At 34.7% G+C, this 12,673-nt stretch overlaps 1 protein-coding gene across 1 annotated transcript; it reads left to right on the top strand.

Annotated features, from left to right (window-relative positions):
* Positions 1-5,948: 5,948 nt before the first annotated feature.
* Positions 5,949-10,369, top strand: LOC146944470 (uncharacterized). Its single transcript, XM_085742858.1, has 2 exons — positions 5,949-6,477; positions 10,033-10,369. The coding sequence occupies exons 1-2, from the start codon at positions 6,085-6,087 to the stop codon at positions 10,126-10,128; spliced, it is 489 nt and encodes a 162-aa protein (XP_085598984.1). The 5' UTR covers positions 5,949-6,084; the 3' UTR covers positions 10,129-10,369.
* The last annotated feature ends 2,304 nt before the right edge of the window (positions 10,370-12,673 follow it).

Raw genomic sequence — 12,673 nt, 5'->3', positions numbered from 1 at the left:
TTGCTGAATAAATTACTAGTTTGGGGAGTACTATGTTGCAAGTCTTTCTTAAATGGTCTGTAGATTCGTTTGCTGTTAGTAAATTGGACAAGTACTAAGTTTTAGACAATGATTAGCTAAGTTAATGAACCCCAAGAAGTGGTCAACAATATTTTAGGGTAATTCAAATCATCCAAAGGCTGAATTGGTGTGTGTACTAAGTTTTAGTGGCTTTCTTGATTGTAACTTATCGTGTCCGTTCCAAAACAGGAGGCCTGTTGCAAGCTCACAATGATACACTCATTCACTAGTCGCGTCTTGATCATATGGATACGGTTTTGGAATGGTATAAGCTGTAAATGTATGTAGACATCTTGTGATTGGTTTTCTATATCAATAAAGTTTTTATTTTTTTTAAAAAAATTGTAAGGCTAAAAGTTGGAGAAACAATAGGAAAAACTGAGTCCTTTGAATCCAAAGACTGAGAGAAAAAAAGGTGAGAAAGTGCCTCCTGCAACAACAACCTGACTCCCTTTCGCAATCCCCGGGTTACAATTGCTTTCACCATCTTCACCAAGCCTTTACACAACATCACCACCACTTCTCCACTGCTCAGTTCAATCCAAACATGCCGCTGGCGATGACCGGTGATTATGAAAATCTGCTCGACGACGGCGCTGGTGGTTAGGAAAATTTGTTCAAACACTACATGACTTCAGCAGCAGGACGGTGAAGATTGATACCCGTTTGTTTGTATTTTCGTATTCCTTAATTTGAGAATGTTGTTCATTTTTTCTCCTTTAAATACAATTAATTTGTGCGAAAATTGATTGGTCATTTAGCTTGATAGAAAATTTGATTGTAATTACTCTAGAAGCGAAGAAGAGGAGAGATGGCAACATGGTCTCATAACTTGTGCAAATAACTTTTTGGGAGAGGTGTATGTCTAGTTCTTGTGTCTGGTTGTTGACAGGCTGCAAAAAGGATTTAAACAGATGATACAAGGACCTACATATGATGTTTTGCTGTAAAAATTAGGAAAGACAAACTTATGATGTTTTGCTGGTTTTATATTAAGAGATGTACATCGTAGCATCAAAGGGATATTTGTGTGTTTGTGTGTGTATTGTAGTTTAGAGCTTACCGTGTTATGTTATTGCTGATATGGATATAGTTTTGTCAACATTGTTGCATTGCTGAGCTAGTTTGTTATTCTTAACTAAGTGTAACTAACTTATTGAGAGTGATGGAGAAACTTTGTTGACACTAAAGAGATATACAGACGAGCGAAAGTAGTGTATTGAAGAGCGCCTATTGTAGATAGAAGCAAAAGCCAAGCTTGAACCTGAAAGTGTTTCAGTACCAAATTTACCTAATTTGTAGGTGCTAGCCATGGGACTAGAACTCTCATTAGGATCTAGCATATTTGCTTTAGTAATAAGGTCTCAAATGTATTTTCCTTGAGAATGAGACAAAAGAATTGAACCATGAGGCAAGTATTTAACTTCAACACCTAGAAAATAGTTCAAATTTGCTAAGTTGCTTAACTGCAAATTGATTTTCCAGCTTGTGAATAGAGTTCTTGTGAAAAATGAGAAGAGATAGATCACATCGGCAGGGCCTAAAACTAAATTGAAGAAAAAAAAGATGTTAACGTTCATATGAGGTCCTTGGTGCATGCTTTAAGGCACTGATGGATTTGTGAAATTTCCAGACAAGATTTCTATCAGCATTTGAGAATCCTGGTGGTTGACACATATACACTTCTTAAATAAATTCATTAAGGAAGTCATTGTTGATGTCTATTTGGTTCCCAAGCCACTTATGAGTCAGAGACAAAGCTAAATTTTTTTTTTTTGAATTGCAAGGTTTAAAAGAATGTGACTGGTGACCGGTTTCGCAATTGGAGAGAAGGTTTCGCAAAACCCTAACATTGACCAAGACCTTCTGCCACAAATTTTATTTAGACAACCATCTCGATTTTCCTTCTTTATGAAAATCCAGGTACAACCTATGGCCTTCTTGTGTGGTGGTAGAGTTGCAAGACCACAAGTTTTATTGGATAGAAGAGCTTGCTATTTAGTCTTCATAGCTTCTAGCTAGTCAGGATCAGATATTGTCTAATAACAGTTGCAAGTGTCACATGAGTATTGGACATCGACGCGTGTCAGACACCGCGACACGTCTAATCCTAGTAGTGTCCGTGCTTCATAGGGCATGTTCACTCTCACACATGTTTATTGCAATTTTGCAAAGAGTGAAATTGCTATGATTGGAAACTGAAAACATCTTCAGGTCAATACGCAACAGTTTTCTATGATGATTTCTTATAGTAGGTATTTGAAATTGCTTGATTGTAAACTGATGATTTGGCATTAGCTTTGACTGCTTATGAAGGTGGTTGAACCTATGTATCCCCATTTGTGTTTGTCTCATGCAGGTTGCCTTTATTTCAATGAAACGAAAACATCAATCCAAAGGGAGTGTAATGAATAGCCAGTCAGATAGCTAAACAAAGAGGAAGCAAAAATTTATCCTAAAGAAAGCACAACTTAGCGAAGTTCATTGTATTGAATTGGTATTGTAAGGAACACCAGAAAAAATTCCAAATTTTGATCACAAGAGTCTCCGTCTTGCATTCTAATGTAGTCTAGGAAGATAATGAGCCAAGGACCAAGTAAAAATTCCTCTGTGAAATATGGACTTTGACAAATTTACTTATCCAGAAAGTGAAATTCCAAGAAAAGAGATCTTTGTATATATCTAGGAAGTTGAATTTGATTTTGTATTAAATTGCAATTTAAAGAACTTGTGCATATATCTTTTATTGAATTGAGTGTAACAAGAACTATTGAATATCTTATATCTAATTGTAATCAAAAGAGCTCTTTCTTTTATTGATGTGCTGACCCGAATAAAACCAAATGATCAACCCGTGTCCCATACAAACCGATACCAATTGTAATCAAGGTAGCATACTTGTCCAGTTGTTCAAATTCAAATAACTAAACTATTCATTTACAACCATTGGAGGAAGAACCGTTATCTCTGAACACAAACAGTAGCATAAAAATCATTAACATTCCTTCATTGTTGATTCAAATTAAATAAATAAGCAAAAGAAGCAACCATATAAGATACTCTAGCAAAACCAAACAAAAATGAAAATCATAAATGGGAATATGAAGATGTTGTTGCATTAAAATATCTAGCAACAACCATATGATTATTCAACTGAATCACCTCATTCCTCATCCATCTTTTCAATTCTCCATCTTCATCAACATTATCCAGCTCCATAGCCAACTCATTTATCATCAATTGTTTCTCTTCATCTTCTCCTTTTTCATGTTGTTAGAATCCAAATCCATACATGAAATAAGTTGAATTCCACTACCTCCATATCAAAAATCTTCTCAACCTCTCACAATCATTGATATATTTGCAGAACAGTAAGTTTGTTTTAAAATAATTGCAACTTTCAATTTTTAAGCTCATGTTAGTTTCCTTAAAAAAAAGTTCATATTAGTTTGCACCTGAAATAAGTTGATATTAGTTACTATTTTTCTCAAATATTACCATCACAGGAATTGTTACAGTGTACAAATGGTAAGGATACTGTGAAATATAAACCTTCACAGGAAACTACTTCTAACAAAGGTAATTCAAAGCTAAAAATTACTCATGAAGCAAACAACTACTAATACATAAAACAAGCACGTGATAACCTGCCACCCCCAACGACAAAAACCAGCACCACTAAAATCAGCCTATGATCAAAACACAGAAACAAAACACATGCAACTAGACTAAACACATAACAGAAAAAACCTGCTAAATTTGTCGGCCAGAGCACCTCACTCAAACGGCTACCATAGCACACCTGATGCCCCTAAACAATCCTACAAATCTGCAAACACCAAAGAAGAAAACATAAAAACACAGCAGCAACACTCTTTGACGAAAAAACTGCTGATACACATGCCAAAGGATGCTCCAAATGCATGAAAAAAAAAGCAGCCGTAGACAATAACTGCAGTCTACTTGTTCAAGGTACTATCCTCAACTCTCCAGAGTTGCAATAGAAGTACCAACATGAGCGTTCAATCTCCCATGTCTTGCCTTGTCACGACCAGGGCCTCAAAGCTAGAAACATCGAGCGCAATACTAGTGTAGCAGTTAAGAAACAGATTACACAAGACTAGATAGAGCTATAAAAGTCACTAAGGTAACTTCCTTAGGGAAACCATTATCTCAATACATCAACTTGTGTCTCATCAGAATATTGAATCCTAATTCTAGTTGAATTCCTACATTCAAGCCTAATTAAGATTCAAATTTAAACTATCACAACAATCAAAAGCTCTAGCAAGATTACTATTATCTGCTAAATTGCTGCAATTTACCAAATTTCTAACAAGGTATTATAGAAACAAAAGAATGAGATTTCAATTTTCATCCACGTTTCTCGCGAATCCATCTTTGATCCGCCCTTGGAGGTTTCTCGACCCACCGAAATTGTTTGCAAGGGAAATTTCTCCTCCACCTTCATTCATTCAGACGAAGTCGCAACCACAGAAATAGTTTGCACAAGCGGTGATGAAAACCATGACTCCGCCTCCAATTTAGGTGACAAACTCATTCGCCCAAGTTGTTTGTAGTGCATTGATTTTACCTCAGCCCTATTTGAAAGGGAACATTATTTCAATCAAAATTTATGAAGAAGAATACCAAGGGAATGGAAGGATGCATCAACAACCTCCAAGGGAGGCTGGTTTTTAGGAAAGGAGATAAGCCTCCACTGCTAGAGAGCTCTGTGAAATCCTAAGCTCTCTTTTGGAATTCAACAATAATTGGAAATTGATATTGCTTAGTAAAGGTTTCTTCAAATTTTCTTTCCAAACTCTTATGATATGCGTTATGTCTGTTCTACTGGCCCGGAATCTCAAACTTGTGATCTTCGTACGTCTAACAAGGTTCGTTATTTTTAACCTATCTTCATTAGCATTAGGAATTTTGGCGCCCTAAAACTTCATTTGAGATTGTTTGTGTTATTGGAATGCCTATTTCATTAGATGGGCGTACTAGAAATAAAGTGTTTAGCCATTTGTAAGAATGGTTGTAGATGTTGATTTATCAAAACCTATTCACGACTATATTCTAGTCGAGAGGGAAGGGTTCACATTTCATGTTGGTGTTATCCATGAAAAACTTCATGTTTTTCGCAAAAATTGTCAGACTGTGGGGAATAATATATCTCATTGTAACGAGTTGAATCATGGGAAAAAAATGTTGCACACAATAAGCCGGATAAACATAAAGCTGAAGAAGCAGTGGCAACATTTTTTTTTAAGAGAAAGCAAGACAAACAAACTGAAATAGTTTCTAGTCATGCCAAAGCTTCAAACTGGATGAAAAAACCCTTAAAAACATTGTTGCCCCCACTGCCTTCATCGATGCCAGATGCAGAAATAAAAGGTACAAAAATTATAAACCTCCATTAGACCAAGAAAAAATTGATAAGAATCGCAATGAAGCATCTGTTAAAAACTCAGTTGAGACTTTCTTTTGTAAAAAGTTGTACGAGTAAGTAGTAGCAGATTAACTTACTTTGGAAGATAATGTCAAACAAGCTTTAGTTCAAGAGGCTTTTTTTTTTGTTATTCATGGCATGCAAATTTTGGTGTTTCATGTTTGTCCCTAAGTATTTATATATTTTTGCTTCTTTCTCTTATTATTATATGAACAAGGTTATTTTCTCTTCTTTCTCTTATTATTATAGTTTTTTTATTTTAAGAAAAGAGTGTTTATTGTTTTTTTCTTGAATTAATTAAATTTTTTTTTTATAATCGAAACTTAAATCCTTCATAATCATAAGGTATTAACGGGTTTCAAATCGCAACTTTTGGGTCTAAAATCTTTTTTTTTTTACCACGAGATTAATAAATCATTTTTTCCTTTTTTTTGTGGTGCGTTTGCAAGTTGTGGAAATCGCTCGTTGTTGATCATGAATTCGTTAGGAAGCTCTTATCGAGATTCACGGACATTCCCTTTCTATATGCAAAGGTCTGGGAACAGTACAATGCTTTCAAATTGCAGAATATTATGCCTCAAGAAGAAGAAGAAGAAGAAGAAGAAGAAGAAGATGATGAAGAAGGAGGAGGAGATGATGATGATGATGATGATGATGATGAAGCAGAAGTAGCAGATGAAGAAGAAGATGACGACGATGATGAAGATGGTGAAGAAGAAGATGATGATGAAGAAGAGGAAGAAGAGGAGAAGGAGGAGAAACAATTGCCGATGAACGAGTTGGCTAAGCTTGATAATCTTGATGAAGAAGAAAAAGAGAGACAATTGATGATGATGGCAGTTGCTAAGGCAGATCAAATTTTGGTGGATGTTCGGTTTCTGAAAGGGAAATTGGAAACTATTAATGATTTATCTCAAATGCACATTCTGGAGGATAAAATGAAGTGTCTCAAAAGCTTTCTGCAGGTTTATCTCAAGTCAACAACATCTTCATCCTCTTAGTATTGATTATTGTCTTTACTAGATATCTTTTGAAATGTCGCAACTGCTGATTTATTTGATTATTAACTAATATGGTTGCTTCTTTTTCAATTTAATCTGAATCCACAATGAAGAGTAAAAGTGATTTTTGATGTTATTGCTTGTGTTTAGAGATAGTTTCTTACTTAAATGGTTGTAAATGAATGGATTAGTTAGTTGAATGTGAACTACTGAACAAGTATGCTTCTGTGACCATATAACTTTCTCTTCTTGATCTTGGAGCAACAACAGAACCTATGTTTTCTATATATTTCAATGTGAATTGTTAAATGATTATGTTTCTGGCCCCATTCTGATGACAGTTGAGTATATATAAACATTTATATTTGAAAACATTATTATAAGTAAGGGGTAAATGTGTACAATTGAAAGAAGTAGGCAGAAATCGCATAATCAACATATTTGAAAGACTAAGTTGGGAAAAGTTGGAAAAAATGAGGGTATATTGCAAAACGAGGGAAATGGGATAGGAAAGTGGGATTAAGCCTAGCTTTTAATACCATTGAAGGCCTTCTATTTTTTTTTAAAGAGAAAACAGGAAAACCACCATTTCGCCTTGTCACATTGGTCCCTAACAGGGAAAAAACCAATTAAATCCTCCACTATTCACTATGTTAGTCGTTTTAGTCCTTGATGTTGATAGGGACATTAACTCAGTCTTTTGGCTAAGTGTAGATGAAGGTTGCTTCAGAATGAATAGTCATTATTGAAGGAAGTTCTTGTGAGGAAATATGTAGAGTATATCTTGCATAGGGCAGAGTGGGGAACAGAGTCTTGTCCTTACAATTCTTCTAGGTGGTGGAAAGACATTTGTGCTTTAAAGGAAACGGTATATAACAATTGGTTCGCGGGGACAGTTTTTAGAATGGTGAGAAATGGGGCCTTGACTAGTTTATGGAGAGATAGGCGGATGGGGAACACCTCTTTTTGTGAATTATTTACGCGTTTGTTTTCTATCTCTCATCAAAGAGATGCTATAGTGCAAGATTAGAGGGTGAGGGAAGGTAATGTCTGGAGGTGGGTTTTTTCTTGGCGTAGGAGATTGTTTGTGTGGGAGGCTAACCTCCTTCAAGAACTGCTGGTTCTATTGGAGGGGATGTTGGTGATTGAGAATAGGTTCAGTAGCATGGAGGAAAAAGTGTTAAGATATATGTGGAGAAGTCCAGCACTGTCAAAGTTAATAACGTTTTCTTGGCAACTTCTTCATGATTAAATCCCAACAGAAAGTAATTTGGTGTTTCGGCAAGTTATTCCAATTGAAGATTCTCGAGTGTGTTTGGTGTGTTGGTAATGAAGAAACGTCTCTTCACCTTTTTTTGCATTGTGATTTTGCCTTTAAAGTATGGACCAAAGTGTTTAGTTAGCTTGGTCTAGTAATTATTATGTGTTAGATATAGGACTCCTAAGGGCATAAGTTATAGAATATTAGTTGTTTATTTATTATATTAATTAGTAACTGTTACATAATAACTGCTATCTGCAGAACTTCTATTTTACTGCTATAGTGAGTTAGGATTATAAATAAAGATGCAGAGGATAAGGGAGGACAATGGGTATTTTGTATGTGGGTTGGTTTGGGAGAGACTAGGCTCTCTAATTCCTAGAGGTTGGTTACTTTTCTGCAATTACTTTCATGTATCAATAATAACATCATTCCCTTATTATTATGCAATAATCTCCCAAATACCATAGAATTATCATCGGTATTTATTCACATCTGAACCAGTATCTAACACTGGTATCAGAGCATCGATCTTGGAACCGTGGTATGTTATGGCAGAAATGGAGTTTCGAGTGTTTGAAGGCGAAGAAGACGCATATTGGTGGTTACTTTGCTTCGATAAATATTTTGCTGCAAAGAATACACCAGAGACAGAGAAATTGGCAGAAGTTGTGACTGCGTTGCGTGGATGTGCTCATCAATGGTGGTTTTGGTGGCACCGCCGTCATCCACATGCAAGTTGGCAATCATTCGTCACTGCCTTTTTGTGGCGTTTTAAACCAGAATATCGAGACGTCTTGCCTATACATGATGAAGAAGAGCAGCATGATATTCAATCGAAGTCGTTGACGGTTCAAGGTTCATTTGATGTTCAACAAGGGACTAACCAACGGAAAAACGTTCTGATTGAGTTGGAAGAAGACAAGGAAAAAATTCAGTCAGAAAATGAAGGAAAAAGAAATGAAGGGTCCATTGCAGAACCATTGAAAGGGTGTTTGAAGGACACGAGAAATTTCAGATATAGAAGGGAAAATGACGGTTATCGATGAAGATGTCAAAGAAGAAGTCAAGGTTCAGGATGCAGAAAAGATGAAGGGGGAGTTCCTCGCTGTGAACCTTAGTGTTCGCCCTATCATCATTGCCTTGCCGGGTCCATTCTCCACGGTCATTTCAGGATTCTGCTGTTGGAATTCCGACAACCATTTTGAGGAGGGTGGCCAATGTCTTTTGATGGAGAAAAGGCCTACTGCTTCCTCACTCTCTTTCTGGGCCAAAAATACTACTCAAAACAGAGTGTATGATCCAGGCATATGTTTTCATGCTCCACACCTTGATCTGTCACTCTACTTCAAGTTATGGGATCCTGGAGGACACTTATGTTATCCTTCACCTTGAGGACAAGGTGAATCTATAGGAGGGGAGTATTGTTAGATATAGGACTCCTAAGGGCATAAGTTATAGAATATTAGTTGTTTATTTATTATATTAATTAGTAACTGTTACATAATAACTGCTATCTGCAGAACTTCTATGTAACTGCTATAGTGAGTTAGGATTATAAATAAAGATGTAGAGGAAAAGGGAGGACAATGGGTATTTTGTATGTGGGTTGGTTTGGGAGAGACTAGGCTCTCTAATTCCTAGAGGTTGGTTACTTTTCTGCAATTACTTTCATGTATCAATAATAACATCATTCCCTTATTATTATGCAATAATCTCCCAAATACCATAGAATTATCATCGGTATTTATTCACATCTGAACCAGTATCTAACATTATGTCACCAAATTTGTTTGTCCTGTTCTAGTGTTTGAGTAGGGAAAAAGTAAGAAAATCCGGAAGGGCTATGGGTTGATTTGGCATGTAATATTATGGATTATTTGAAAAGCTATAAATGTGATAATTTTTGCAAATGAGGCTATAAATAATAATGCTAAGGTTTTGTTGGATGAGATAAAGGTGGTATCGTGGAGGTGGAGTTTGAGACTGAAGGCGTCCCCGTGTCTGTTTTATGAATGGTCTTGGGACCCGAGGGATTGTTTGCTTATTAGTGTCATGCTTTTTAGCTTTTATTGGGGACTTGGGGTGGAGGTTTTCTCCCTGTGATGTCGTCGTGAAGATATTAAAATTTTTGTTAGCCCCTTTCTGTTCTCTGCTGCTGCGGTTCTGGTTGTTTGAGTTGCAGGCCTGGTTGTGTTGTTGCTGAATTTTAGGGACTTTCTGTTTGTGTATATGCTTGATGTGTTCACTGTGTTTAGGTTTGGGAGGCAGTGAGTTACTGTTGTTGTGTTCTGCTGTGTTCAGCGAAAAGAACCAGACCTGGATTGTCTTTTTCTGCTGGAATTCTCAGGTGAAGGCGCGGTTTTTCTACCGTAGGGACTGTCATTCGATGCTTTTCTATGTAGATTAAAGTGCTGCATTTATAGTTTTTGCTACTGTTATGGTTCATTGTAACTTTCATTTGTGTCAAGTGTTTCTATTTGCTTTTAGTTAGAGTTGTTGGTTGGTCAAAATCAGCTTTTGTAAAAGCATCTTGTGTTAGCTACATATTGTTTCTAGGATAGCCTTAATAAAGGTTATGTTTTGGTTCTTTGAGGTTCTGTTGCATCTACTAGGCTCTTCGGTAGTGTAGTGTTTTTTAGCTTTTCTTTTCCTACTAGATGCAGGGTCTATAGTAAAATTTTGTATCTCGCCGGGTGCTCGTTCTGAGATACTCCCTCCGTCCCATAATATAAGCAAAAAAAACCCATATTCTTTGTCCCAAAATATAAGCAAAAAAGACAAACTTTTATCCTATTTAATCTTGTTTTTTTAAGGCTAAAATATGGTATTGGTCCTTGCAAAATAGGTCAGTTTTGATTTTAGTCCCTGCAAAAAATTTTTATAGTTTTTGGTCCCTGCAAAAATAGGCCAGTTTTGGTTTTAGTCCCTGCAGTTTTTTTTTATAGTTTTTGGTCCCTGCAAAAATAGGCCAGTTTTGGTTTTAGTCCTTGCAATTTTTTTTATAGTTTTTGGTCCCTGCAAAAATTTTTGTTTTTGGAAATAGTCCATGACCCCAATTATGTGATGATTTGTCACTTTTGTGCATATGTGGCATATGTGCTTACTTAATAAAAAGAATATTATTTTTTATAATTTATATAACAGTAATTATCTTTTAATTAAAAAATAATAATAAAACAGATACAATAATTATTTTTTAATTTATAAAAGTGACAAATCATCACATAACTGGGGTCAGGGACTATTTCCAAAAACAAAATTTTTTGTAGGGACCAAAAACTATAAAAAAAAATTGCAGGGACTAAAACCAAAACTGACCTATTTTTGCAGGGACCAAAAACTATAAAAAAAATTTGCAGGGACTAAAACCAAAACTGGTCTATTTTGCAGGGACCAATACCATATTTTAGCCTATTTTTAAAAAATCTCTTTTCCAAGAAAAACTTTTGTTTATTCTCATATAATTAAATGCAAATTACATTCAATTCTCTCTCTCTTTAATTGTTTCCATAACCAATAGCCAATGAAAATTATTTTTACATCTTCCAATGAAACTTTTTCCAAAGAAAACACAAAAAACTATACTCCAAATTCTTATGTTTTAGTTTTCTTAAAGCCCGTTTGTTATAACTTTTTTTTTAAAAAAAATCACTTTTTTTAAAAAAATAATCACTTTTAAGAGTTTTGCATCTGTTTGTTACAAATTTTTTAAAAAATCAGAATCTAAAAATAATCTAAAAACAGCTTCAAATGAGAAGCTGTTAAGAGCAGCTTCTCAAAAAATAAATTTTTTTTATAGGAGAGAGAAAATATGATTTAAAAGATTGAACTAATTTTGTAACAAAAAATCACTTTTATATAGTTGTATCCAAACAAACTAGATTATTTGTTTAAAAAAATGATTTTTATTACGGTAAACAAACGCAAAATAGATTATGATTTTTCACAAAATCTCTAAAATATAATCTCTAAATTATTTTATGTCAAAATCACTTTTATTTTAATCCGTAACAAACAGGCCCTTAATAAGTGTTATTTTTTTTTTTTGCTTATAATTTTGGACGGAGGGAGTAATTCAATATTATTTCCCGTTTTTAAAAAAATTAATATGTTAATGAAGAGAGGAAAAGGAGAGTAGAGAAAAAAAACATGTTGTGAAATGATGAAAAAGAATGGCATAGTTTTCTTTTATTTCCGTCCCTTCTATACACATCATCATACAATTTGACTTCTTAGTAGCCACATCATTTTGACCGAGTTAACGTCCATGTTTAATGTCAAGAATTAAAACGATGAAGAGAGTGAAGAGTGAAGAGTTTGATTGTGTTTTATCTGAATTAGGGACTAATGCAACAGTGAGTTACATTTTGATGGTTGTTCAATAGGCCTCTTAAATTGTTCCACTAATAGAGTTGTGATTTTGTTTGTGTGTAAAACTCCGATTGAGTTGCAATTCCCGACCGACTTTTTCCATAAATCTATTATGGTCCTTCATAAAGGCGCGTGGTTAAGGTTTTTGAAAGTAGTAAAATAAAAGTTAGAATCGTTAAAATGATTTTACACTCCTGTTCGGTTAGACACAATAATTGTTTTTACACATTAAAAAAACGTAATTGATTTTATTTATTGTTCTAAAAGTAGTAAAAAAATGCAAAATTACATTTATCGTCCTTTAACTTAATTTCAAGCATTTGAATTTTCGCATATGAATTTTCAAGCATCAAATCTAAAATTCATATGAAAACATGAATGAACGAACATAGATATATCAAATCTAAAATTCATATGAAAACATGAATGAACGAACATAGATTTGAACGCTTAAGAGTTCATATGGAAATAAAGTCATGAATTGGAATGTTGAAAATTCATATACAAATTGATCAAAAGAACATA

The sequence above is a fragment of the Medicago sativa genome, chromosome 2, assembly GCF_051527215.1.
Source record: "Medicago sativa cultivar Bolivia chromosome 2, Bolivia_mono, whole genome shotgun sequence".
Lineage (NCBI taxonomy): Eukaryota > Viridiplantae > Streptophyta > Magnoliopsida > Fabales > Fabaceae > Medicago > Medicago sativa.
The sequence above is the reverse complement of the archived record's forward strand: the minus strand, read 5'-3'. Positions and strand labels throughout refer to the sequence as shown.

What these genes read in the sequence shown, in the direction of transcription:
- LOC146944470 (XM_085742858.1), top strand. Translation starts at nt 6,085, where the DNA reads ATGCCTCAAGAAGAAGAAGAAGAAGAAGAAGAAGAAGAAGATGATGAA. An exon ending in GTCTCAAAAGCTTTCTGCAG is followed by an intron (nt 6,478 to 10,032) that starts GTTTATCTCAAG and finishes CACTGTGTTTAG; the next exon opens with GTTTGGGAGGCAGTGAGTTA.